The sequence below is a fragment of the Triticum aestivum genome, chromosome 5D, assembly GCF_018294505.1.
Source record: "Triticum aestivum cultivar Chinese Spring chromosome 5D, IWGSC CS RefSeq v2.1, whole genome shotgun sequence".
NCBI lineage: Eukaryota > Viridiplantae > Streptophyta > Magnoliopsida > Poales > Poaceae > Triticum > Triticum aestivum.
The window spans coordinates 13,789,897-13,817,786 of NC_057808.1; the positions used below are offsets into that span (position 1 = coordinate 13,789,897).

The 27,890-nt window shown below is 45.6% G+C and overlaps 3 protein-coding genes, 1 non-coding gene and 1 pseudogene across 4 annotated transcripts; 3 read left to right on the forward strand and 2 right to left on the reverse strand.

The window, feature by feature from the left end:
- Positions 1-556: 556 nt before the first annotated feature.
- LOC123119131 (ADP-ribosylation factor-like protein 2) lies at positions 557-4,746 on the forward strand. Its single transcript, XM_044538827.1, has 6 exons — positions 557-788; positions 1,925-1,996; positions 2,183-2,293; positions 3,771-3,933; positions 4,142-4,222; positions 4,490-4,746. The coding sequence occupies exons 2-6, from the start codon at positions 1,932-1,934 to the stop codon at positions 4,625-4,627; spliced, it is 558 nt and encodes a 185-aa protein (XP_044394762.1). The 5' UTR covers positions 557-788; positions 1,925-1,931; the 3' UTR covers positions 4,628-4,746.
- A 223-nt stretch (positions 4,747-4,969) lies between these two features.
- Positions 4,970-6,127, reverse strand: LOC123119132 (glycine-rich RNA-binding protein blt801). Its single transcript, XM_044538828.1, has 2 exons — positions 5,861-6,127; positions 4,970-5,720 (listed from the first exon to the last, which is right to left on the reverse strand). The coding sequence occupies exons 1-2, from the start codon at positions 5,966-5,968 to the stop codon at positions 5,304-5,306; spliced, it is 525 nt and encodes a 174-aa protein (XP_044394763.1). The 5' UTR covers positions 5,969-6,127; the 3' UTR covers positions 4,970-5,303.
- Positions 6,128-9,044: 2,917 nt separating this feature from the next.
- TRNAQ-CUG (transfer RNA glutamine (anticodon CUG)) lies at positions 9,045-9,116 on the reverse strand. The gene has a single exon. It is a non-coding gene; the product is annotated as a tRNA-Gln (tRNA).
- A 4,224-nt stretch (positions 9,117-13,340) lies between these two features.
- LOC123119133 (pyridine nucleotide-disulfide oxidoreductase domain-containing protein 2) lies at positions 13,341-18,228 on the forward strand. Its single transcript, XM_044538829.1, has 16 exons — positions 13,341-13,743; positions 13,923-14,084; positions 14,195-14,377; positions 14,475-14,532; positions 14,682-14,732; positions 14,809-14,891; positions 15,213-15,300; positions 15,512-15,556; positions 15,639-15,713; positions 15,819-15,887; positions 16,206-16,321; positions 16,817-16,929; positions 17,160-17,239; positions 17,438-17,558; positions 17,686-17,752; positions 17,883-18,228. The coding sequence occupies exons 1-16, from the start codon at positions 13,418-13,420 to the stop codon at positions 18,010-18,012; spliced, it is 1,767 nt and encodes a 588-aa protein (XP_044394764.1). The 5' UTR covers positions 13,341-13,417; the 3' UTR covers positions 18,013-18,228.
- A 1,875-nt stretch (positions 18,229-20,103) lies between these two features.
- Positions 20,104-27,648, forward strand: LOC123120135 (pyridine nucleotide-disulfide oxidoreductase domain-containing protein 2-like; annotated as a pseudogene).
- The last annotated feature ends 242 nt before the right edge of the window (positions 27,649-27,890 follow it).

Below are 27,890 nucleotides of genomic sequence, written 5' to 3' on the forward strand. Positions count from 1 at the left end.
ACAAGATCGGAGGTCTCAAGGTTGACATGGTAAATTGGGACGTGGACGTTTGGTCTATGGGTGTATATACACTCTATATGAAAATAAAATTAATAACTAAACAAAAAGCCAAAAAAAACTGAAAATGTTTTTGAAACAAGCTTGACCTCCAATTGTACGTGTAAAAAAATTCCACAAAAAATAACCCTTTGACTTGTTTTAAAAAAATCAGCCAAAATAGTGTGGATAGTGACTTATAATAGCAAATAATTTTGGTTTTTGATTTTGCCCTGAAGTGAACGCTGGTTTTTTATTCGTGGAATTTTATATGCTAGTGCCAAAGAAAGTCAAGTTAATTCTTAAAAAATTCTGAAATGTTTCTATTTTTTGTAATTATTAAAGAAAATCTCATATAGGGTGTAATTACAACCAGAAACCGAGGGGTATTTGCCTGGTAAATTTGTTCAACCGATTGAATGCTGAATGAACTACCCACCCTATCATAAACAAACGGGCCTTTTTACACCTGAGAAAAAATACTACTGGGCCAAGTAAAAGCGCTGTCGGCCCACAGCCCGTCCCGCCGGCCCTCGTCCATTCGCACGCCGCACCTTTTCACCGCAGTCTCACTCTCTCCTCAGATTCAGAAGCAGCGGCATCTCCATCACCGTCGCCGTCGCCGCCGCCGCCGCCGCGCCTCCACTGAGTGCCGCCCTAGCCTGCGCGCCTCTCCTCGAGCCTGGCCTCCGCCGTCCCCGTGCACGCCCACGAGCCTCCCGCCACCGGGCCCAGTCCTCCTTCCTAGGTAGGTAAGCACGCACGCACCCTGCATCTCCGGCGGTTGATGGCTGATTATCCTTTATTATGTGCGCGGGTGCCCTTCTGCTAGATCCATTTCAGTGTCCGCTATGATTGTTTGTGCCATGCGACGATCTTGGTCTTAGCATGATCAGAGGAAACCAATTTTCAGCTGTCCATTGTTTGCTATATGCTGCTCGGTTCAGGGCAGGCTCGTGTGTTATACTCGCTAGTGTCTGAGGCTGTGGCACAGCAATATATCCATGTCCACATTTTAGATGTACACTTGGTGAAAGTAGAGGGTGTCACAGCAGTGTATATGCAACTGCAGATGTTAGATCCATGCTTGCTGAAAGTAGGGGCAACGGCATAGCAGTATGTGCATGTGCGGATCTTAGATTTGTTATAGTTGGTGAATGTAGAGGCACTGCCAGGAATTGTTTTCTTAGTGCGCCCCTGAAATTCTGAGCTGCATGCCGCTTCGCAGTGGCGTGCCGTGCTTTCTAATCCACGTAGTACTTACGTCCCATGTCTTCTGAGATCAGACTTTGCTTTGAATTTACATGAGAAATACAAACCATGTCTGAATCTTCGCTGGTTGTAAATATCATTGTTCCAAAATATCGGCCAGTTAATCGGCATCTCGGTCAGTTAATTGCTACTCTGTTGGTCACCGAATAACCGATTAATTGATTTATCGGACGATTAACTGGAAAATTCGCCTATTTATCCCTACTCAGCACCCGGCCGATATGGTACCAGTTACCGATATCCTGAAATTTAAATATTATGACCCTACATTACATCACCGGTTCCGAACGCAATTTGTTATTCTTTGTGATCCTGTTGTAAACGTTGGGGGTTCATAGCAGCCTGCCTTAGTGTCTCAACTGAATTGGAATTTCACAAGTCTTTGTACCTGTTCCCCTTCTCTTCATCTTACCGATATCCTGAAATTTGAATATTATGACCCTACATTACATCACCGGTTCCGAACGCAATTTTTTATTCTTTGTGATCCTGTTGTAAACGTTGGGGGTTCATAGCAGCCTGCCTGAGTGTCTCAACTGAATTAGAATTTCACAAGTCTTTGTACCTGTTCCCCTTCTCTTCATCTTACTTTATGCTGATTCCTCTGCTGGGCCAGCTCCAGAATGGGTCTCCTCAGCATCATCAGAAAAATCAAGCGCAAGGAAAAGGAGATGCGTATTCTCATGGTGTAAGCGTCCTGCTCCATTCCTTTTTCGCCTTCTTATTTTACCCCAGATTCCTCCTATCCAAACGCATTATTATTCTTGGTTCTTTGCTTGATATGTATGCTTCTTGACTTTCAAGGCTTGTGCCTTTCAGTTCTTTGTTAATTGTTATTCTTGATTGATTTATTTCACCGATGTCAAATTTACAGCGGCCTGGACAACTCGGGTAAGACGACAATTGTGCTCAAGATAAATGGGGAGGACACCAGTGTCATCAGCCCTACTCTTGGCTTTAATATCAAGACCATCCAGTACCAAAAGTATGTACTACATTCTTTGCTTATTTATCAAGTTAAGTATATGCCATAACAGTAATCATCACTTCCAGCTGATGTTATATTTGATCGTTCCATTTCCATCTCGAGCAAATCTAGAAAAATGTCAGCTGTAGTAACAAAAAGTGCAAAAGGGGGCTGTGAGAAATTTCAGAGTAATTTAGGTTGATGATTCCAATTTTATAGTACCTCCAGGGTATGCCACTTGTATTAAGTATTAACTGAAGGTGTTCTAGAAGATATCATAGTAATTTTAGCACTTGTAATATCTATGTATATTCACTGCATAGTACCACCGTTTTTCAACAGCGTCAGAATTTTTCGTGCCTATTAACTATTGCAAGTATGCCATGCATTCTGTTATGTGAAGGGCACCCTAGCCTTTGTAGTTGCATAAGATAATTAGAGGAACAATCTTGCAATCTGGGCTTGTTCTCTGGAGGTTTAGTGATTAATATATAATTTCAACAGCTTTAGATGATTTCATTTCAATTACTGCTGGGGGAGAGTACTGTCGTGTTGTGCTTCAGCTAAAATCAACTGAAGGTGGTCGAGCACCAGCAGTATTCAAGGTGTGCAACTAGATTCTTGGGGAAAAGCTAAGAGAGGATGAGATCCACATATATGTTTGGGAATTTTGTAGGCTGTATTGCTCCACAACCACAAACATCAGAGTGTAGTTTGGCACCGATGTTTTCAAGTGGAAAGAGCAGACGCTAATATTTAAATTCAACACAGGCGCAGTGCAATTTGGAATTTTGAATAACTTATGAATTGACAATTTTAGGGACAGGGTAGGACAACGGTGACACCGAACAGTACTATCAAGCAATATGATGGTTTGTTTTAGCTTGTTTTTAAGTCTATGTCAGTCAGCATCTGTCGTGTTTTCGGCCTACTATGAAGCAAGCTGCATGGATGGTTGTATTTTTAGCATTCAAAGTAGGCAATGCAATTCCGAATCTGGAGAGGTACTAAATCACATCTGCTGTGTTTTAGTTTGTTATCAAGTGGGAAGAGGAGATGATAATATTTAAGTCTAACACTGATGCGGTGTAATTTGTATAACTTATGGTCAGCAAATTGACAATTTTAGAGACACTAGGACAACTGTGACACCAAATGGTACAATCAAGCAAAATATGATGGTTCATTTTAGCTTGTTTTTAGGTCTTCGTCAGCCGGCATCTGTTATGTTTTCAGCCTATTACTGTACAAAGCAAGCTGCATGGATGGTTGTACTTTTAGCATTTAATGTAAGCTATGCAATTACTAACCTGTAATCTGGAAAAGTGCTAAACCACATCGGTGAAAATACAACACATTTTGGCCATAATTTTGACAGCTGCTTGATGCCCATCACTCATGAATCATGGTGGTCAAAAACTCACAATGCATGAGCACAGTCATGGGAACAGCAGAACAAATTGCCAGGAATTGATAATGGGGCTGATTGTGGCAGGTACTCGCTGAACATATGGGATGTTGGGGGCCAGAAGACCATCCGTTCGTATTGGAGGAACTACTTTGAGCAGACTGACGGTCTAGTTTGGGTGGTGGATAGTTCCGATGTCCGAAGGCTCGATGATTGCCGTGCTGAGCTCCACAATCTTTTGAAAGAAGAGGTAAATTGCCTAGTGAATACCACTAATCGTCTGCTTTAGCATTCTTTGTCTTGAAATTTTGCTTCAAATTACTTAGCTGAAAACTAGCAATTGCTGTTTAGCATCAGGAAACTCTTGGGACTGCAAATTTGATTACCTAGCATGTTTGTGCTTAATTTATGTGCTATCCTGTTCAACTACTGAATGACCCTTGAAATATTGATTACAGAGACTGGCTGGGTCATCGCTGTTAGTTTTCGCAAATAAGCAGGACATTCAAGGCGCTTTGAAGCCTGACGAGATCGCCAAGGTAAAACACACTATCACTAGTCCAGTACTCCAGTAGTATGTATATATGGACCCTCATGTATGGGTCAATCTTCTTACCTGGAGTCGCATGATGCCATGACCATCTTGTGATCGTCGCTTCAGGGAGTAGCCAAAACCTCGGAAAACAATCCCAGCAAGCATATACATACTAGTCTGTGGTCTTCGCTCCAAGATGCTTTTTGTCTTCTTAAATTGACATGTTTAGTCTTTGAATTCGATGGTAACTGGAGTTGAGTTTTGGATTCAGGTTCTGAATCTTGAAGTGATGAACAAGGACCGGCACTGGAAGATTGTCGGCTGCAGCGCCTACACGGGCGACGGCCTGCTCCAGGGCTTCGACTGGCTGGTTCAGGACATCGCCTCCCGCATCTATGTCCTCGACTGAAACAACCAAACTCTCTGGACATTTAGCCATAGGCATGCTGCTGCTTTGGCCATCTCATGGCATCTGTATGTAATCTGATCAAGTTTGAACCAAACCATAAATGACATTTTTATTCTACACTTCCCTTGTGCTCCGTGTCAGTTGTGAAAGATGGTGACAGCAAGTTTTGCATCTTATGCAGGATTAGAATATGGATGCTCGCAATCAGTCCGAATGACAGCAAGTTTAGAATATTTTTTTTCCTGATTCACAGAACAATTTCAATAGATCTAAGCAAAGATCGATGGATGCTTCAGAACAGTAGAGAGAAAGGAACAAAAATAATCAGGACACAGAGGAGGATATTTCGCAGCTATGACGACTTGCATTTTCTTCCATTTAAACCGAGTTCAAACATAGGATATTCCAACATCACATCCCAATCCATGACAGAAGGGATTGCTGCATCACCGACGACCGACCGACCAAGACTGAAAGATAACACATGTTGTTTCTTCCTCGCGTAACCAGCTCTAATTAACCCCGGACAGAGCGACACTCGAGCTCGCGATCAAAAACACCACAGGACTCAACGACACACACGACGACTCAGACTGACTGACACAGGAACTGAAGATAACTTGCTGACGAAGACGACGAGATGGTAGATAGATCGATAACTGGAGGGCCCCGCCGCTCAGTTCCTCCACTGGCCGCCGGAGTCACCGCCACCACGCTGGCCGCCGTAGCCACCACCGCCGCCGCCGTAGCCGCCGCCGCCGCCGCCGTAGCCGCCGCCACCGCGCTGGCCGCCGTAGCCACCACCGCCCTGGCCGTAGCCGCCACCGCCTCCCTGGCCGTAGCCGCCACCGCCCTGGCCGCCGTAGCCACCGCCGCCGCCGCCGTAGCCTCCGCTACCGCCGCGCTGGCCGCCGTAGCCGCCGCCGCCGCCCCCACCGCCGGACCGGCGGGACTGGGCCTCGTTGACGGTGATGTTGCGCCCGTCGAGCTCCTTGCCGTTCATCTCCTCGATGGCCTGGCGCATCGACTCCTCGCTGCCGAACGTGACGAAGCCGAAGCCACGGGACCTGCCCGTCTCGCGGTCGTTGATGATCTGCACGCACGCACAAAACACAAAAACCACCAGATCCGGTCAGATCCACCACACAAACCCAAGATCGGGACAGATCTACCACACGGACAGCAAATCGGACGCGAAATTCCAACGGATCTGGGAGTTGGTTGGTTGGTTACCTTGGCGTCGAGGATCTCGCCGTACTGGCTGAAGGCCTGCTGGAGGTTGTGGTCGTCGGTGGCCCAGGCGAGGCCGCCCACGAAGCAGCGGTACTCCGTCTCCGCCATGGATCTCTCCCTTTCTCTCCTCTCCGAACTACGGAAACCCTAGACTAGGCTAGCTACTCTCGGACCCGAACCGAACCAGAACCCGAACCGGAAGGGGAGGAGAAGCCAACCCCGAGAGCGATGAGGAGGACGCTGCCCCGCCGTGGGGCGAGATTTATAGCGGTAGGTGGCCGCCCGGATCGCATCACGCGCACGGCGGGGCCCACGCGTCAGCGACGGGGCGGGTGGGTGAGGATGCGGGTCTCGGGATTTGGAATATGCGGGGCCGGCCAAGTGGGAGTGGGTGGCCGCGAGATATTTCTCGCCCCGGCTACGCGCACGCGGGCCGCGCGCCCCACACCGCGGTGCGGCACGCCTCGAATCTTCTTGTCCAAGGCAACAGGAAGAAAGATCTGAATTTGCTTTCCCCTGTAACTAACCCTAGGACAATGCAGGAAAATTTCGAGTTTGCTTTTTTTTTTCTATAAATGACCACATCAAATCTTGAGAAAATTATTCCCGGGTATGAGCTGCAATAATCCCACTAATCTTTCTAGATGTGTGCACAAATATCTTTCTAGAAATGCTTACCTTCAGGCGACGGATCGCACACGCGAGCGATCCGCTGCCTTCTCTGTGTGACGCGTGTACGCATGTCCTTTTGCGTATATCTCTCTGCAACACCATCTGTGTTGTAAAATTGCCTTCCGCAACAACAACAACCATGTTGCAAAAAATAAAGACGAAAAAATACTGCAGATATTTTCTGCAACATTATCTGTGTTGCATTTTCTTTCTGCAACAACGCCCATGTTGAAAAATTAGTGAAGAAAAAACACCTGCATCATCACCTATATTCAAAAGATTTAACATGGTTTTTTTTTTTTTGCAAAGTATCCTGCAACACTGTCCTAGATGCAATGGTGGAAACAACATTGAACGTTGGATAGTTGTACATCTGGCGGTTGCCGAGGCGACGGATCTTTTAGAAAGATCCACGGCCGACGCGTAGAGCGGCCCTTTTTTTTATTTACGTTGCAAGGTAAATTTTTTCTTTTTTTTGAAAAACCTCGTCGTCTGCCCCTACATGGGTCAAATCAAAATTGTAACCTCCATGCGTACCACACTCATGTGTCTGATTTCTGTCCAGCAATCTATCCAGTACGTTTTGTGATTTTGTTCTAAGTAATGGATGGTTGGATGTGTACCATTGGACACTAATCGGACAAAGAACATCTTATGTGTAGCAGAGCTCAATCCAAAGTTAGGTCACCTTCTTGAAATTTGCTCCCTCCGTCCCATATTGAGTATCGCTCAAACTAATGTATCTATCCAGCTACATTAGTTTGAGCAAAACTTAATATGGTATACATCAGTCTGAGCGAAACTTAATATGGGATGGAGGGAGCTCATGGAAGTGTGGAGTGTCTACGTACCTTGCTCCAGCCGGAACCACCACGCAACAGGTGAAAATTGCCGGTTTGCTTCCTTGACGGCATGGATGTGAAATGTCTAGTGCAAAAGATGAGCAACCAAGGTAATTGAAATGTTTGTGGGTATGCAGGCTCATTGTGCATGCCTCGTTGAAAAGGTGCTTAGGACATCGTTGTGGCATCAATTGCTTGCATCTCATCCATCAGCTTTGGGGTAGTGGGGATGGATGGTGGCCCAGTGATGATACCAGAATTGCAGCGCCAAGCCTTTTGTGAATAATGTTTCTTTTATTTACGTTAACTGGTCGTGTGGCGAATGTAGTGGCACATAACCTAGACAGGAACGAGTAAAATATATATGCTTTCAACCTCCCGTCACGTTCTTCTAGGAGCAGTACTAAATGTGAAATTTGGACGTCTATGAACAAAAATTGGACACATGGCATATGTCTACCAACTGAATGAGCCGATAAGGCGAACCAACCTGTGGTTGAATGGTTAGAGTGACTGTGGTGTATCCCCAGTCCACCAGGATTCAAGTCCTGGTGCTCGCATTTATTCTTGGATTTATTTCAGGATTTTCGACGATATGTGCCTACAGTGACTTTGTAAAATCTCAAGATGGTATGCCGGCTCAGTCTCTCGGAGGTGCTCATAGGGATAGGGGTGTGCGTTCATAGGGGTGAGTGTATGCTCGTTTATATGAGGGCTTGCGTCTATATTGTGTTAAAAAAAATAAGCCCATAAGAAACATAGCACTGATGTAAAGATCCACTGATAAGAATTTGTTCATAATAGCAATTTTGCTGGAGCCGGCCACCTGCACAGGCACAAATGGAAGGGTCACGCACCACGGCACCATCCGCCCACAGGCCAGTTCGGGCAGCGAAAGTCGGGGGACTCGGAGCAGCCGGGCAGGTCGCCGATCCCTAGGCGCAGAGCACGTGACTTGGCCCGGGGCACAGACTGCCCCCGCACGCCCTCTCTCCTCGCCCCTATCGCGGAGGCCCGGAGGAAAAAACAATAATATCTCGGAGCGCGAAATGACGGCCCTGCCCCTCCCCGTGAAACCCCGTCCGTCCGTCCGTCCAGCCGGAACGGAACGGGAACCGGCACGCAAGTCGGCGTCGCGGCCTCGTGGGTGGGTGTGCTTGATCAGTCTCGCCCTGACGATGGGACGGGATTTGGTTAACTAATCAGCGGCAGGACCCACCTACCTGCGGCTGCGAGCAGGGGAGGGGAGTGTGGATCGATTTGGATTAGGCCGGTGAGGTGTCACTCGACGTCGCTTTCGCGTGATGGAACGGAACGGGACGGGCGGGTGCTCGATGATGATTGATTGATGAATAAAATGAATAGAACAGGACGGGGAATCTGTGTGCTGCAGGACAGTTTTGGAGGGAGCGTGCAGTGCATAGCGAGTGATGGATCGCTGGGCGTGTGGATGCGTGACCAGACTTTCCATCCGGTCAAGCGGCGATCGCATCTTGTTCCAGCAGCTGCAGCAGGTTAAACAAACGATTATACGCCGCAAAAGCTAAGCAAAAAAAAAAATTGGTGGTGATACTTTGGAGGAAGGGCAAGGAAAAGGAAAAAAACGCGAAGCAATAATTTAGAGGCGGGAAGAAGAAAAGAAATTGAGAAAATGGCAGAAACAGAAAATGAGGTCCCACCGAGACTTGAACTCGGGTTACTGGATTCAGAGTCCAATGTCCTGACCACTAGACCATGGGACCATTTGATGCACAGGAATGAAATTTAATTTACTTATATCAAGTGTCGTCCAACCCCATTAACTGATTCCAAATGCAGAACCCAGCGCCATCGGTCCAATTAGCGAACTGTGGTTCAAATCAGGAATGTTTAAACTCACTTATCTGACTTAAAAACTCTCCTGATTTAGTCACGCAGCAAACAATATGTGTTTTGCCTCTGCAGATGTCTGATTCGTCACTTTGTCTGAACAAGGATGCAAATTGCATACCCAGATTACCTGCATCATCGGTACATTAATGTGTGAACCAGTTAGTTAGCAACAAGCTCTGCATGCATTTTCCTTGTACTGGGCACGGTATCATCCCTTCTTTCCTGATGCCATCCACATTCCAAGGTGTCGTGCAAGCCATGCGTTACAACATCATAGCACTTAAGGCCATCTTCAAAGCACACCCTTAAACCGCTTGTATCCGTCTGGACCACGGCACGGATGTATTTTGCCATTCAAAGGAGATTATATCGGTCCGCCGACCGATCCGGATGCACTTTTTCATGCAAATTGAAAGCAAATTGGGGGGAGGGGGCTTTGTGGGAGTCCGGACAGCAGCCAACGTAGGACTCTGACACCCGCGGCCCACTCAAAATCCCATATCGGTCCCATTCTCTTTTCACTCCGCCCCTGCTCCCCCTTACTTTGCATTCGCGCCCTCCTCCTCCGACGCCACTGTTGTACCTCTCCGGCCGTCATCCAGGAATTGTCGAACACCCGCAATCACCACCCACGCGCCCGCTCGCCTTGTACTACGGCGTCCGTCCACCCAGGATCCATCCACAACCAGGTACCCCCCGCCCCCCTGTCGGATGGTGGGGTACTCGAGCATGGAGGATGAGTTGTTGTTCGATGCGTGGTTGGTTGTATCCACGGAATTTGTAGGCGGGAGCAGAAAGAGGCTTTTCTGCCAGAGCGTGCATAGTTTCTTTCACGCGCGGAAGCACATTGCGTCCTACAACATGCACCTCATTCATGAACGCAATGTGTAGTTGTTAGCGTGTCTGTGTTACATCATCTAGACCGCCATCGCCAAGTTTTGTGGCTAGGTTGATCGGCTGGAGGCAAGGTGGCCATTTGCGAGCGGCAACCGTGGATATTGTAAGTTTTGTTTCTTCTTGCTCAACTTGTTAATTGATTTATTCATTCACTCAATGTTGCTCTACACATTGTGTAGCTACTATGCGTTGCCATGATGTACCACAGGATAGAGGGACAGCCGTTTACACACATACACTGTTGCATGAAGCTCAAGGGTGTGTGGGGTGATATGATCCGTTAATGAAAAACTTGTTGAACAACTGGTTAATCTTGTTGAATTTGAACTATTATTGTACTAGACTTGTTTGGATGCCATATATGGATGATTTGTACTATTTTCTATCTGAACTTTGATGAATTTCATCATGTTTTATGCATTTTATCCAGTTAGTTGAAATGCAGTTTGAGATGTATGCGGATAGCGGATGGCCGGCTCCCGCATCCGTATTCATGCACTGCCCTCCTTGTCCACGGACGGATGCGGTGTCCGGTTTGTGGGTCAGCATTGAAGATGCCCTAATTGCCCAAAACTGTCATATTTGTAGTTAGGTTTGCAGAAAACCATTGTATGGATTTTAATTCCCTGGACGTGTCACGGTTTGACACTGTCTCCATCCTAAGGCGAGCGGAGATAGTGGTCTTCCCTCCGGCAATGTGTGAGGAGAGATAGTGATCTCTCCTCCGTCCTTGACTTAGCTGTCCTAACATAGAGATGGTGTTCCTCTCATCCCCCATCTGGTGCATCCCTATGGCCTCTGCACGCACTGATCCTCTTCGGCGTGGTGTTCATCTTCGGCCCGATCTTGTTGTTTTCTTTGGTGGCAGTTGTGTTTGGGCTTCTCTAGTTAGCATCTCGGTAGTCGTTGCCCTGCATTTCTTGCATGTATTAAGTTTGTATCCTTGTATTCAACACCACTGTATCTCCTAGCCGGTTGATGGCTTCATTAATTTAAAGTTTTTGGACTATATGACTTTTCTCTAAAAAAAAAGGGGCGTGCTACGCGTCGGCCGGCGGATCTATTTAAAAGATCCGCCGCCTCGCGAGCCGTCCGATCTAGATTGCTCAACTTAGGATCATCTTTGCAACAAGAGTCTTGTTTCAGAAACAATAGAGACTATTGCAATAAGAGCTTTGTTTCAGAAACATATCAGTGATTATTGCAACAATAGATCTGTTTCAGAAACATTGGTGACGTTAAGCATCTCTGCGTACAATCCTTCTTTGTAGCAAGAGCTTTGTTTCAGAAACACCGTTTACCACTCCAACAAGGTCTCTGTTTCGGAAACATGACGCGCAAGGCTGGGACTGATCCAGCAGGGAGGGCTCCTCGACACCGACAGCGGCGACGGAGAGGCCGTGCGCTGCACCACGCGCCGCTGGAACAATGACCGGGCCTTGCAAATATCAGTCACCGACGTCGGGCGGTGGCTCGCCCGATCTAGATGCAGGGGAGCAGCGGAGCAGCCGACTGCTCAGCCACGACAAGTGAGGCGTCGAAGGCCAGCCTCGCCGGCGAACGACGGCTACCGGAGTAGGCCGGCAGCGAGGACTGGTGTGTGGCGAGTGTCTATTGCGGTGCTGATTGGGGACTAAAGGATTGGGAGATGGGAATAAGGTGCGATGCTGTTGCAAAGGACACGGTGGTGGGCCACAGAGGACGTGTGGCGCACAATCGAGGAGGCGAACGCGGGTGTGATTATCGGCCGGCTGATGAGCAGCGTTTCCCCTAAAAAAATCCTTCAAAGTTCCTATCTGAACTTGCCCTTTATCTGCCTTAAGCTTGATGACCATTTTCACTTGATTTCATCTTCGCATGGGCTAACTTGAAGCCTTTCTTTCGATGCAGACCTATGAGAATTATCTAACCAATATAGATATAGGAAACATGTAGTACGTGTTAGTTCACAAAATGATTCATAATTTCTTACCATACCACTCAAGCCCATGTGGTACATAACTTGCACTTGTGAGTTGACCTCTACAGTTCAATCTTTCATCTTTATCTTTACTCCACGATCAAAGTTGATGTCTTGAAGGTTATTTAGATTTGCATATAGCTCATCACTGTTTCTAGTTGATCTTGGGTGGTTCTCTACATGAGAACCTCTGGCATGTTGTTAGCTTCTATAAGAGCCCAAGTTCATCCAAAGCGGAGTTTGATTGTGAAAATTTTGGCCAAAACGGTAAAACACGCGCAACAAATTTTGCACCGTCGGACAATCCGGTCAAGTGCATCGTTGGCTCAGAAACCTTCCATGAGGCCAGACAGTTTGGTCATTTTGGACCAGATAGTCCGAGTGCACCAAAAAAATGCCCAATAGGAAGATTTGGATATGAAATTTCCCATTTCTTTTGCTCTTTGTTGATCTTAATATATTCATCATCACAACTCAATGATATTGACATATATCTTGATCTTGATGGCATTCATTCCAAAACATCCAACTTTCTTATTGCATCACACATGAAACATGTCGTCATACATAGGGGACGACGTATAATTGGAGAAAAAAGAAGACTAGTATCATCTTGAACGCATTTTTTTACTGATGTGTCCAACTTCTTTGTTCATTATACTGGTTTATCAGATCTGAAGTGTCCGTGTGTTTCCTCAAAAAACCAAATGTTGCTTTACACGTCATTGCAAATACCTTAATCTCCACCAAGGATAATTATTATTGGCCTTTTCTCCAGACCCAAGTAATGTCGTTTTGGGCTCGCACTTCCCCTTGGACCCGGGCATGGACAGCCCGGCCCAAAATCCCGACATCTCGGCCGGGTTCGGGCTTAGCTTTTCCGCCCGAAGCCTGGCTTGAAAGCCCGAAAAAGCCAAAAAAGGCATTAATCACTATTTTATTACAAATATAGGTATAGTAAATCATTTAAATATCCAAAAATTAATTATTTTAATTTAAAAAAGTAACTGTTCATGCATTTTGGGCCGGGCCGGGTGAGCTCGGGCTTGAGATTTCTAGATCGGTCTTGACAAAGCCCGGTCCGACGAATGCCCAGGTTTACTTTCCCTCAAGGCAAAGCAAAAGGGACACTTGTCTCATAAAAAAAACAAAAACAAAAGGGACACGTATTTCCCCAAACCCGCCTTCCTACGAGTGCCGCCGGGAGTCGCACTAACAACCACGCCCTCACTCACTGGCGACCTGTAACAGAAACAGAACAGAAAGATTCTCTCTCAAGTCCGGCCGGCGGCTAAACCCAAACCCCCGAGCCCGATGTCGCCGGCGGCGACGCGCATCCTGCTCGCGGGCGCCCGGCGCCGCGGCCGCGGCCTCTCCACGTCGGCCGAGCCCTCCCCCTCCCCCTCCCTGTCCCCCTCGCAGCTCCCGAGGGGCAAGCGCTGGGACGCGGTGGTGATCGGTGGCGGCCACAACGGGCTCGCGGCCGCGGCCTACCTCGCGCGCGCCGGCCGCTCCGTCGCCGTTCTGGAGCGGCGGGGCGTCCTCGGCGGCGCCGCCGTGTCCGAGTCGGACCTCGTCCCCGGCTTCCGCTTCTCCCGCTGCAGCTACCTCCTCAGCCTCCTCCGCCCCGCCCTCATCCGGTAACGCGTCTCCCGATCCCCTCCTCTTTCTGCGATCGATCTCAACCTCCATTTCCATCGGATTTACTTACAAACCGGGCCCCTGTTCCGTACCTGCATTCTGAAATTCTGTGAGGATGTATGTACTGAAGAACTGATGCTTATGCTACTGCTACTGCTACTGATGATGGATGATTCAGGGAGCTGGAGCTGGAGAGGCACGGGCTGAAGCTCCTGCCGCGGAGCCCGTCGTCCTTCACGCCGTGCCTCGACGGCCGGTACCTGCTTCTCGGCCCGGACGCGGAGCTGAACCGCTCCGAGATCGGCAAGTTCTCCAAGAAAGATGCAGAGGCATACCCGAGGTGACAGACAGACAGACAGACACATTCAGAATGCGCAGTGGTTTCTTTCCTTGTGCGTTTCAGGTTGGATTGATCTTTACACTAGCAATGGTTTTGATGTGTGAATGTAGGTACGAGGAGCAGCTAGAGAAGTTCTGCAAGCTCATGGACTTCGTCATAGACTCGCCTCCCCCGGAGCTGAGGCAGCTGTACCATGCTTCCATGGTCGACAGGATGAAGGATAAGGTCGACAAGTCAGTGTTCTGGAGCAAGCTTCTTGGCATTGTGATGCAACAGGGGCAAAAGGACATGGTGTGAGTACTAAATACATCACCCCTCTTAGTGATGCTACTGTTGCATACATTTGCGAACAATGCAGTGTGTAAAGTTGAATCTTTTTTACACTGGCAGGAACTTCTTCGACCTTCTTCTGTCGCCAGCATCAAAGATCTTGAATAACTGGTTTGAGGTTGAAAGCTTACTTCCCTCTTATCTGAAACACTTCTCTTCTGTCTTCACAATGATCATATGGAGAAAGCTGTATTGCATCTGACTATCTACACATGTCGGATGAGAATAACTTCTTTAGTTCTTGTGCTGACCGCTCTAGTACTACAGGGTGATGTATTGAAGGCGACCCTGGCGACCGATGCTGTGATAGGTACTATGGTAAGGGTGCATTGCTTAATCCACATTTTGTTGCGCCTAATGGATTAGTGTTTGACCATTGCGTCTCCTTGTATAGGCTGGTGTGAACACTCCAGGATCAGGATATGTTCTCCTGCACCACATCATGGGGGAAACTGGTGGTCAACGTGGTGTTTGGGCGTATGCTTCTGACCATATCCATGTTATTCTGTTCCACCATAAAACAGTGTAGTTAGCAAAAACCCACAGGATAATGTAGCCTTGATTGTTCTACACTTGAAACGGAATTAAGGATTGCTGGTGTTTATCTCCACTGGCTAGGAAACAAGTTTTCAGTTGCCTTAGAGTCAGTTTCAAGGGGTGATGTCACAGAAAATGTCATCACACTCTACCCAAATTTGTTGGTGTTGCCACTTTTAGTTCTTTATTTAGTTGGTGTCTTCATTTACCTTTCTTTCTCTTTTTCAGAAAACCTTTCATTATTTTTTTTTTCACTTGCAGGTATGTCGAAGGTGGTATGGGTTCAGTCTCATCAGCTATAAGCAAAGCAGCCCTCGAAGCAGGTGTGCAAATTGTAACAAATGCTGAGGTGCATTTTCTCTTCTTGTGAAAGCCCTCTTTGTTCCATGTCGATCATGTTTGGCTGAACAAATGATTAAAATCAAAGCAGATCAGAGAAAAAAACCTGGGTTTTACATCGAAGAAGTCATTAATTATGTAGTCGCATAATTATAATTGTGCGACCAATTTTTTATTTGGCGTTTCTTGCCTCACTTGCCCCAGTTTTTTTTTTTGCATAGGTTTCGCAAGTAATGGTCGATGAAAATACTGGAAAGGTGCAAGGGGTAAGTCTTGGACTAATCAGCAAGTGTATGTGCACTGTGTAGTTCATTTCTTTCTACCTCTTGAAGGTTTGAGAATCTGTAGGTTGCTTTGGTTGATGGAACCGAGTTGCACTCATCAGTTGTGTTATCAAATGCCACACCATATAAAACATTTGTGGTAAGAATCACTCTGAATACGTAGCGGTGTGAAGATTTTTTAGCTCTAATTTTGCAGGCATAATTAGAAAATATCCTCTAAATTGACACCTGGTTTTATTTGCAGGACCTTGTGCCTGCCAATACTCTTCCAGAGGAGTTCCTCTGTGCCATCAAGACAGCAGATTATAGCTCCGTAAGTACTTAGTTACTAGCTTATTTAAATAAAGGAATTACATTGGTGGTGTGCATTCTTACAAATATCTATCTATACAATATACGATGATAACCTTGTTCATTTACTTGTATAGTCTAGCTATTATCCTCGCATTTCATTAGTATGGATGCCAAAGTTTTCTCAAGTAAATAGAACTCGTGATTGTGGGAAACAGACTATTCATAGCAATGTTATATAGCATCTGAAAATTCTTACGTGCAAAGCTATTTATGGTCCACATTGACTTTCAGTAACCAACTTGTAATATTGTTGCTAACTATGCTCTCTGGAGAACAGGCAACAACGAAGATCAACGTTGCTGTTAATGCGCTGCCACAGTTTCACTGTTGCAAAAACATCAACCCTGAAGGTGGCCCGGAGCACATGGGCACCATACACATTGGATCTGAAAGGTACTTAAGTTAGGGAATATTTCCTACGTCGGCACATATTTATCAACTGTGTCCATTGTTCTTCTGCATATCTGTGGACAAGCAACAATCTACGAGACACTGTTTGTTATCTTGGTCCTGTTCATGTATAGTAGGGCAAGGAAAATAATCTCTTAATTCAACATTGTCACTCTTCAATAGGAAATTCTGCTGTTTACATTTAGTGTTCCTTGCTTGTCATGTCAACCTGATGCACCAACTTGGTAGCCTACATCTATGTATCGAAGTATATGTTATTGCCAGTACCTCAGGATAATAAAGAGCATAGTCTGGCCAGGCTAAGCAGTCATAAGATGTCCGAGTTGTGGATTAGCGCTTTCATTCTTCTAAGGAAAAAGCTAGATCATCTGGCAAATCAATTCTTTTGTGTGAGACGATTTTTGTATAATTCAGCAGTCACTTTTTCAGACTTAAGCCTTGTTATATCTCAATATGGAACTTTTACTTGCTCTTCAGCATGGAGGAAATCGATATAGCATACAAGGAAGCTGCAGGCGGCTTCTCATCCACAAGGCCTGTTATAGAAATGACAATTCCTTCAGTCTTAGATAAGACCATCTCTCCACCAGGTATGTCACTTTCTTTTGCTTCCCCATAATTTCATCTGAGTAAGTTTACTATTCTGCAATATTTAATTATAAGGAACCTGTTCTATGCACACTAAATTTACATTTTAGAGTTAATGTGTTGAAGGTCATTTTCGATGTTTATAATGTTGTGATCTCCCATATTGTGTATATACTTCACATGGACTTATGGACTGACTCGTATTCCATCTTTCACTTTATCCTTTGGATAGGTCAGCATGTTATTAATCTGTTTGTTCAGTACACACCCTACAAACTGTCAGAAGGCAGTTGGCAGGATCCGGCTGTTAGAGTAAGTTGACCCTTCTTACATTTTGATTTCGTGATGCACTGTATGTTTAATCTTTGCCCAAACACAAATGAAATAAATGATAAAATTGATAACCTTGCCCTTGGGCATTGTGATCCATCACTGTGTGGAGAGAATGATTTTTCTGTAATTAGATCCACCTACCGACCATTGACCATTCTGATCGACACCAATTTTCAGAAATCATTTGCTGAGAGATGCTTTTCCTTGATCGATGAGTATGCACCGCACTTTAGCTCATCAGTGATAGGCTATGACATGCTGACTCCACCTGATCTTGAAAGGGAGTTTGGCCTAACAGGTAATATCCCTTGGTATTATGTATTGTCTTTTGTAAGCTGTGTGCCCGCAGACCGGATACCGCTTTGTATTGTTCCTTCTTACCAGTTGAAAACCTTAGCTAAGCAGAGACGATTCACATTTCTCAGGGGGCAACATCTTTCATGGCGCGATGGGCTTGGATTCCCTCTTCCTGATGAGGCCTGCTAAGGGATGGTATGTTCGAGTCACATGCATATTAAGTTGTGCTCTGGCCTCTTCTACTACACAACCTTTGGTCCTTCTAAAGTTCAGAACTCTTGCCTTTGTGATCATGGCTAACCTGTTTTCGCTTTGCACCTTACAGGTCAGATTACAGAACCCCTGTGAAGGGGCTGTACCTCTGCGGCAGCGGTGCGCACCCAGGCGGCGGGGTGATGGGTGCCCCGGGCCGCAATGCTGCTGCCGTGGTTTTGGATGATCTCAAGGCAAGATAGATGCAATTAATGGAAGATGGAAATGGCAGCTGACACTAGGGTAGCATTTTCAAGCACAAGGCTGCAAAAGCAGCACCAGTGTGTAATCTCTTGTACGGAAATGCAAACCTTGTCGTTAAGCCATCTGGTAGAGACCATTTTGTCATGCATACTTACATGATAAAAAAGATGAGACATGAGAAGCATTTTCTGAATGAATTGTTGCAGCTGTTCTCATTTTGGCTCTCTTATCGGAGGGCTCAAAGGGATTAATTCTCAGTTATGCGGTTACATCTATTTTCTTCTGTACGAAGTAGTTTCTCAATGCAGTCTGCCGAACCTTCAATTTGGTTAAATGTGAAGAGGAGTAGAGTTTGCGAAGTATAGTTAGATATTAACTGTGAGTGCTATGCTCATCTGTACATTTGAACTGCCATCCAGTAATCTGTGTCGCCTAGCTTGTCTGCAGACTTGAACTGCGACCTAGGTACCTTGTATAGAGTAAATGAATTCCAGTGTCACTACTTTCTAATCTTTTGGTTTCCTCCAATATCCCAGGCTGTTCGTTATACTGATTTCACGTTTGTGAATCTCAAGTCTTAATAAGCCCTGAATGGGGGTGTTTATACAACGGACATCCATGAACTTCTCACCCTTCTTCATGCAATTGTCATCATTTTCTTCTTCTCGTCCCGCAAGAGGAAATAAAACATGCATATAGAATGATCTCATGTTTTTGCAGCGCTTATTGCATGACGGAAGAGACTGTAACAGAAACCTGGCTCTTGAATGATTTGCCCAACACTCATCGCAAGGACTTCTCGCTGTTCCTCATGCGATTGACATTAGACTACTCACACATGAAGTTTTCACTATTTTTTCTTCTCTTCCTGCAAGAGGAAACAAAACGTGTACTCATATGATAAAAGAGAGACAATAACACGCTTCTTGAATGACTTGATCAATACACTTATTGCATGCCTTGCTAACAATGTTGCATTGTTAATGCCATATATCCAGCTTATATCCAGCTGCCTTAGAATCTGGGTGTCAAAGGTCCAATGTCGTATCGTTAGTATGTTTCCTTCTGTTTTAGTGTCCGGTCTATGGGATACTCTAGAGTGAAATATTGGAGGAAAACAAAATATATTGGTATTTCCTGATATACTCCTGCATTACCAAAAACCTTGGATTCATCAACCCCAACCCGATCGCAGCCGCATTCCTGTTCGCAATGGAGCTCGCCTTCAGTCACTTCGCCGTCACAGCGGCGACTGTTGTATTCAGCAGCACCATTTGGCAGCTCTGCCACACCCCAGCCTTCCTCCCGCTAAAGCGCCACACAATCTAGGCAATACACACTGGGCCGCATTGGAATCAATCATCTTCGCCGGAGAGGCACGACACTCGGAGGAGCGTCTAGCACACACCACTATGGGTCGGGCCTTCCTGGTGGGAGGCAAGGAGATGAAAACATCCGTGACATCTTGTGCGAGCTTGTTCAGATGTCCGTTCTCACTTTTTGTGGCTAAATGCCCATCGTGAAGGTTGGCAATATGCTCACCAACTCGCAAAGCCATGCCGGACTATCAGACCAGTTCGAGCTTAGCGACGGAGTAAACCTGCCAAGCTACCAAGCATATATATAACATCAAGGGGGATCCACTTTCCTATGATCTGGTTGTACACATATCCGCAATGACACTCAACCTTCTCCAAGCATTCACGAGGGCATTTAGTATAGTAGGGCAAGGAAAATGATCTTTTAATTCAATGGTGCCACTCTTCAATAGCAAATTATACTGTTTACATTTAGTGTTCCTTGCTTGTCATGTCAACTTGATGCAGTGATTTGTTAACTTAAATCTATGTGTTGAAGTAGTTAATGTTTTTGCTAGTACCTTAGGATAATAAAGAGCATAGTCTGTCCATGCTTAGTTATAACATGTCCAAGTAGTAGATCAGCCTTTGCATTCTTCCTAAGGAAAAAGCTACATCATGATCTGGCCACTTATTCTATTGCGTGAGATGATTTTTGTATAGTTCTGCAGTCACTTCTTCAGACCAAATCCTTGTCACATTTCAACATGGAACTTTTACTTGCTCTTCAGCATGGAGGAAATCGATGTAGCATATAAGCAAGCTACAGATGGTGTCTCATCCACAAGGCCTGTAATAGAAATGACAATTCCTTCAGTCTTAGATAAGACCATCTCTCCACCAGGTATGTCATTTATTGTGGGCAGTCTGGAATTGCAGAAATGATTTGGTTTTTAACAGGACAACAAACATTTATTTTTTGCAGGTTATTTTCCGAGCCACGGCGTTGATCCGTTTGTGGTCGCTACTCACTCCGACGGAGGCCAGGGAGCGTTTGGTTACTGGATCTATCCGCTGGGAGACGATAGCACGGGATATCTTCAACCGGTTTGAATGGCGGTCATGTAATAGGATAGGCAATTAGTTTACCTATCTCTCTTTTGCCAGCCGGTTGTGGCGTCCTTTATATGGCTAGTTTGTCCTTTAGCCCTTTTAGCTCGGTGTGAGCTCTTCTTTAATTTCGTTTTGAGACTTTAAGACCTTGTTTGAACCTATTTATTTGTTTAATAAAATGGCCGTATGCATCGTTCTGATGCAGAGGCCGGGGAGTCCCCCCTTTTCGAAAAAAAAATGTCATTTTTCTTCTGCTTCCCCATATCTGAAATTTTGTAAATTTACTACCATGTTATATTTAATTTCACTACCCCGATGAAGCAAGAAATGTACATGGAACCTGTCCTATGTAAACTACATTTACATTTTAGAGGTCACTTTGCATGTTTTGATTTCTCGTATTGTCTATATACTTAAGGTGCAGTTATGGACCGACTCAAATTCCATCTTCCACTTTATCCCGTGAGCAGGTTAGCATGTTATTAATCTCTTTGTTCAGTACACACCTTACACACTGTCAGAAGGCAGTTGGCAGGATCCGAATCTTAGAGTAGGTTGATTCGCCTTACGTTTTAGTCTAATGATGCACTGTGTGTTTAATATTTGCACTTCACCACAGCCCACACTTCTTGCTGTATATACTGCCCCACAAATACTATTTACTCATACCTTAAAAGAGTAAACGATGATGCCCTTGCCCTAAGGCATTGTGATCCGTCACTGTGCGGAGAGAACTATTTATCTGAATTTGTGTCCACCTACCGATCATTGACCATTTTGATCGATACCAATTTTCAGAAATCATTTGCTAAAAGATGATTTTCCTTGATCGAGGAGTATGCACCGCACTTTAGCAAATCAGTGATAGGCTACACTTCTGCTTCGGTAGACCCCCTCTAAACACAAGGACGGCTCAGATTAGCCCATACCTCTTCATAGAAAGGGACATGATAGTCATATTTATAAATTCTTCGCCGTACATATACGCTAAACATTTTTTTTAGTCCATGAATGAACGCGCACATCCTCCCGCGATGGACCGGCCCATGCATCATGTTTTTTTATTTTCTAAAACAGCAAAAATAAGTATGTGCCACAGAGGATTCGAACCGCACTCCAGCAGTAATTAGCACAAGCGCAATAACCAACTGGGCAACCGAACAGCTTGTGGTAGATATATTGTTTTGACTAAAAATAGAACACAGGAAAAGCGCACTATATCCTGTTTGGTTTTCTTTTCCTCTTTATTTTTCCTTTTCTTTATTTCTTTCCCTTTTCTTTCTTAAATGCGTAAACATATTTAAATTCGTGAATTTTTCTTCAAAGTGGGTGAACTTTTTTCTCCAAAAATGGTGAAGTTTTTTTCCCAAATTCCTGAACTATTTCTCAAATCAGTGATTTTTTTTAAAAAATATTGAACTTTTTACAAAAGTGATGAATTTGATTTTAAAAATCAATGAACTTTTTTTCAAAATCGATAAACTTTTTTTCTAATTTGTGAACTTTTCCGAAAATTGATGAAGTCTTGTTTTACTTTTTCTGATCAATGAACTTTCTTAAAATCCAGTGAACTTTTTAATTTTTTTTGTGAACTTTCTTGAATTCCTAATTATTTATTTTAAAAATTATCTAAAGGTCAATAATCAAGTTGTAATTAAACTCCCTCCTCTTTCTTAATGAGTGTTCTTTGAAATTCATCTTGGATGCTTGGCATGGTGATACTAGTGTGTGGAACAAATTCGAGTCCATTTTATTGATGTGAAAAAGTGCATCCAACCAGCCTACCCGAACCATCACCTTTGAACATGATATGCTTCTTGCCATGCACGAAATGACACCAAAACTTGTCAGTATGTGGCCATGCTCATGGTTGGCCTTCATGCAAAATTTGAAGGAATTCGGACACCTAACACACACTGTGTCACGTTCGGTTAGTATTTTAGGATTTTTTTCATGGGAAAACCTTAGTAAATGCATAAAAAGTCAGAACTCAATGAAATTTATCATGGATGCTTTGCATGGTGATGTTAGTGTTTCGAAGAAAATTGGTTTCATTTTATTGGTGTGAAATAAAAGTTCAACCAGACTTGCCCTACCGGCCTACTCAAACCCCACCTTTGAACATGGTGTGCTTCTTGCCATGCATGAAATAACACCAATTTTTGCCAGCATGTGAGCATGCTCATGGCAGGCCTCCATAAAAAATTTGAAGAAATTTGGACACCGAACGCTCGTTGTGTCACGTTCGGCTAGTGTTTTAGGTTTTTTTTCACTAGGAAAACCCTAGAAAATGTATAAAAGGTCAGAATTCAATGAAACTTATCATGGATGCTTGACATGGTGATACTAGTGTGTGGAAAAAAAATTGGGTCAATTTTATTGATGTGGGCATTTTTTGAAAGAAAAAGAATGAAGAACGAAAAACGAAAAACAACAAGAATGAAAAGAAACAAAAAAGAACAGTAAACCGGTCGTTGAATGATTTAGTTTCATTTTCCTTTTTCTATTTAATAGATGCTCAGAAATTTTAAAAGTGTCCGATTCTTTTATGTGAGCATATTCCTATTTAAACGAACAATAAACAAACATTTTTGTTTAAACGAACAATTTTTCTATTTAATAGATGTTCAGAAATTTAATCATATTGATGTGAGCATTTTCTATTTAAACAAACAATTTTTTGACATATCTGTAAAATTCTCTTGAAATGCGAATATCTGTACTTTATGAACAAAATTTTAAAAAGCGATTTAAAAAAAAATAAGTGTGAGAATTTTTAGAAAATAAAAAAGAAACAAAAATGAAAAAAGACAAATAGAAAAAACGAAAAAGAAATAGTAATAACAGTACCAATTCAACAATGGGCCGGCCTAGCCGCGAACTGAAGTAGAAGAAAATAAAAAAAGAAGTAAAAACAGCCAAACATTAGGTTGTTCTAGTTGGTTAATGTGGTCTTCCTTAGACCAAGAGGTCTTGAGTTCGATACAAGGTGCCTGCACTATTTTTTGAAATTTAATAAAAAGTGGGTATGATGTCTCGTATGTGTCACATAAGCGTATGAGTATACGGTTTGATGAAATGACTATACCGCCCTTATACGGTTTGTGGAGGGGGTTCTACCGAAGCAGGCCTCGATAGGCTATGATATGCTGAGTTGCTGAGCCCGCCTGATCTTGAAAGGGAGTTTGGTCTAACAGGTAATCTCTCTTGGTACTATGTATAAATTTGTCTTTTGTAAGCCACACACACACGCAGACCGGATACCATTCTGTATCATTCCTTCCTTTTACCAGTTGGAATTTTTTAAAGGAGAGACGATTCACATTTCCCAGGTGGCAACATCTTTCACGGCGCGATGGGCTTGGATTCCCTCTTCCTGATGAGGCCTGCCATGGGATGGTATGTTCGAGTCACATGCATATTAAGTTGTGCTCTGGTCCCTTCTGTTTCACAACCTTTGATTCTTCTAAGGTTCAAAACTCATGCCTTTGTGATAATGGCTAACCTGTTTCTCTTTGCACCATACATGTCAGATTACAGAACCACTGTGAAGCGGCTCTACCTCTGCGGCAGCGGTGCGCACCCAGGCGGTGGGGTGATGGGCACCCCGGGCCGCAACGCTGCCATTTTTTTAGAAAAGGAGGAGGACCCCCGGCCTCTGCATCTGGGCGATGCATGCGACCACTTTATTAATTATTCTTACAAGACCTTATAAAGTCATACAACGGTAAGACTAAAGCCACCGTCTAAGCAACAACTGTCGCTACACCTATCCAATTGATGAAGGGGCGCTGATAGTCTGGGCCTAATACCAAACAAACATCGCAACCAGACCTAACATCTAAGACCTGAGGTCCCCAACCAGGATGCCTGCCGGGTATGGGCACCCACCAGTCCGGCGTGCTCCTCAACCAGGACGCCTGCCGGGTATGAGGCCGCCGCCGCCACTTGCCACCAACCCATTTTCAGAGCTGTACTGCTGCATCAACCTTGCCCGGTCTAGCTGCCGCCGACGCCACCACGACGCCAGACAGCCTCGACCTCCTGCGCGTGTCCATCACCACACATCTGACGCCAAGCCTCCGCTGCTCCATGCCGCCAAGAGCCGCCGCCATGAATATGTGGAAAGAAACACCGCTCCACCGAAGAAGCCATCCACTGGTCCCTCGAGCCCGAGTGCATCTCCAAGAATGCCGCCCCCAAGGGGGTAACGACACATGAATGCCACCGTCATCCGATCAACTGATCTAGGGTTTCCCTCGGAGGTATTGGGTGGGTTTGGGATTTGTACCTCGATGATGCCTTCATGAAGGAAACGATGATAAGGGCATCGTCATCACCGGCTCCGGCCAACGACCGAAGACCAAGTTTTCACTCGGATCCGTCTCAAGAAATTCACCCGACAACCTATGCACTGTCTCGACCGCCTTCAAAGCCCCAGATCTAGCCGCCTAGATCCGGCGATCAACCACAAACAACAGTGCCACCGTAGGAGCCCTGGCACACCGGCCACCTCAACCGCAACCGCAACGCTGCTGCCATGGTTTTGGATGATCTCAAGGCAACATAGATGTAACTCATGGGTCTGGCACTAGAGTAGCATTTTAAGCACAAGGCTGCAAAAGCAAGAGTACCTGTGATGCTGTAATCTCTTGTAGCAGAATGCGAGCCTTGTTGCTAAGCCATCTGGTAGAGACATGTTTATCATGCGTACTTACATGATAAAAATGATGAGTCATGAGAAGCATTTTCTGAATGAATTGCCTGTGTAACTATTCTTGTTTTGGTTTTCTTATTGGAGGGCTAAAAGAGATTATTCTCAGTTATGAATGAATTGACTGTGTAGCTATACTCATCTTTTGCTTTCCTCTCTGAGACTGTTTGGTTCGGTAATACTGATTTCACCTTTATGAATCTCAAGTCTTGAATATGGCCAGAATGGGAGTATTTGTACAACGGGCATCCATGAGCTTCTCACCCTTCTTCATGCAATTGACATTAAACAGCTCATTTCGTGAAGTTTTCACTATTATTTTCTTCTCTTCCTGCAAGAGGTAACAAACACATGCAAATGGAATGATCATATGATTTTGCAGCGCGTACTCACATGATAAAAGAGAGATAATAGAACGCTTCTTGAATGACTTGCCAACACAGTTGCCACATGCTTAGCTAACCAAAACAACGTATAGCCCTATATATACCCACTTGCCTTATGAATTAGTATGTTAAAGGTCCAATGTTGTATCGTTAGTATTTTTTTCTATTTAATTGTCAAGTCTATGGGATACCCTGAAATGAAATATTAGGCGAAAACAAAATATAATGGTATTTCCCCAATCAGCGCCATGGTGCACGCCACCAACCATGCCGCCCTTGCAGCGTCGACCATTGTATCCAGCAGTGCAGTCTTGCAACCCGGCCATGCCCCGTCCTTCCTCTGGCTCCGGCGCCTACACAATCTGCGATGTCTATGCCATGCAGTAGTCGGAGCAGCCCGCCGCTGCCTCGTGGCAGCAAAGACCTTGTGGGAGCCAGATATGTCAGCAATCTCGCCACTGAAACTGGCGTCCTGTGTAGTGCTGGAAAGGAGGACCATGGAGAGCTGGAAGGCGAATAAGGCGCTGTAGCTGCCAGAGTACCAAGCGGCCAGGAGCTAGAGTCGACGGTGTTCGGCGGAGTGGCTTGACACCTGGTGGAGCGTCCAATGGACGCCGAAGCTGGGTCTTCCTTGTTGATTGCGCTAAGAGCTTCAAGAGTTCAATGGTAACAACATCCGTGAGAAAACATTTGTGACACACCTTCTCACTCAGATGTTGGTGGTCCTCACCTTTCGCGGCCAAATGACCGTCATCAAGTCGGGAGAACACTGGACAATTCGCAAAGCCGAGTTTGGACCTCTTTGAGGTTAGGGATGGTGTCAAGCTGTTGAGCTACCGAGCGGACCAGGAGGGTATACTGCCATGTAGTGGGTCACGCAGTGGAACCTCGATTTCACTATAGTTGGGCTAACATGTATTGGACCACATGTGGAGTACTGAATTCTCAACCTCTTCCTAAGAAGAATGGGAATGATATGCGACCAGGGACGGACGAAATCACCCTTTTGACCTTTTTTCCTAACTTAATCAAGAATTGACCCCATTTACAAAAGAATTTCGAATTTGACCTTTTTTGGTCACGCCAACATCCCTGGCGTTTGGCTTGCACGGGAGACGCCAGGAATGATGGCGTTTGGGCCTGGCCCACACTTGTCCAACCGGAGCTTGGCGTCCTTCCTCCTGAGAATGCACCGCACTTTAGCTCATCAATTATAGGCTGCACCTCATCTTTCACGGTGCAATGGGCTTGGATTCCCTCTTCCTAATGAGGCATGTCAAGGGAGGCATGTCCCAGTCACATGCATATTTAGTTCTTTGGCAACCTTTGACCCTTCTAAGGTTTAAAAATCATGCCTCTGCTGATCATGGCTAACTTGTTTTTGCTTTGCACCATACATGTCAGATTACAGAACCCTTGTAAGATTTGTGATGCATGAGAGATGGTCACTGAACATTTGTTCAACCAATTTAGTTGGTGGCCTAGTAGGATTTGTGATGCATGAAGCTCATTTTCCTTCATCTTTTTCATTGCCCTTGAGGTAGCCATATGGCATTTTATCTATTTGTTGAGTATATTATGTACGTGTATATTGTGTATAAGGCCCACATTCTGTTTTCACTGTATAGTTGAGTTGTGCCCCCTGTACTCATATATACATGCCTGGTGCACCGATTAATACATCGCGATTGTACAGCCCACAACTTGTCCTTCTACACGGTATCTATTGCAGCACGATCCTAAACCCTAAGCCGCCGCCGCGCCTCTACGCGCCGCCGCCACCGCTTCTCCCCGCCGCTGCCACCAGCCGTCGCCGCCGCCGCCGTCCTCTCGGTAGCCGCCGCCGCTAGTCGCCGCCGTCTCCCACCACCGCGCCTTTCGCCGCAGCTGCGGCCTCTCCAAGCCGCCGCAGCCGCCGATCGCCGCCTCGCTTCCGCTCCCTCCCGCCACCCGTGCCGCACCATCCCCGCGCCGCAACCACCTCCCACCCGCGTCGCTCTCCCGCGCCGCGACCACCTCCCACTAGCGCCGCTCCCGCGCCGCAGCCCCCCGCCACCCCACCCCGCGCTGCTCCCGCGCCGCACCACCTCCACCCCGCGCCGCGCCACACGTCGCAACCCCTAACACTAGCCATGAGTTCCTCCTCCTTCACCGTCTCCAACCCGTTTGCCGGTCCCGATGTCACTCTCGTCCGCGACCTCAACATCCACGAGCGCGTCCCGGTGAAACTTAATCAATCCACCGCCTCCTACTCCGCTTGAAAGCGGTATTTTTCGCTGGTGTTCCGCGAGTACCTCCTTCATGGCCACGTCGACGGCACCGCGGACTCGGCCCTCATGATCCATGACGAGGAGTGGATGATCCTC

Excerpts from the sequence above, each read along its gene's own strand:
- LOC123119133 (XM_044538829.1), top strand. The coding sequence starts at position 13,418 with ATGTCGCCGGCGGCGACGCGCATCCTGCTCGCGGGCGCCCGGCGCCGC. Across the intron at positions 14,892-15,212 it reads GGTCAACGTGGTGTTTGGGC|GTATGTCGAAGGTGGTATGG; the intron begins GTATGCTTCTGA and ends TTTCACTTGCAG. Across the intron at positions 15,714-15,818 it reads CACCATATAAAACATTTGTG|GACCTTGTGCCTGCCAATAC; the intron begins GTAAGAATCACT and ends TTTTATTTGCAG.
- LOC123119132 (XM_044538828.1), bottom strand. The coding sequence starts at position 5,968 with ATGGCGGAGACGGAGTACCGCTGCTTCGTGGGCGGCCTCGCCTGGGCC. Across the intron at positions 5,721-5,860 it reads GCGAGATCCTCGACGCCAAG|ATCATCAACGACCGCGAGAC; the intron begins GTAACCAACCAA and ends GCGTGCGTGCAG.
- LOC123119131 (XM_044538827.1), top strand. The coding sequence starts at position 1,932 with ATGGGTCTCCTCAGCATCATCAGAAAAATCAAGCGCAAGGAAAAGGAG. Across the intron at positions 2,294-3,770 it reads AAGACCATCCAGTACCAAAA|GTACTCGCTGAACATATGGG; the intron begins GTATGTACTACA and ends TGATTGTGGCAG. Across the intron at positions 4,223-4,489 it reads AGCCTGACGAGATCGCCAAG|GTTCTGAATCTTGAAGTGAT; the intron begins GTAAAACACACT and ends TTTTGGATTCAG.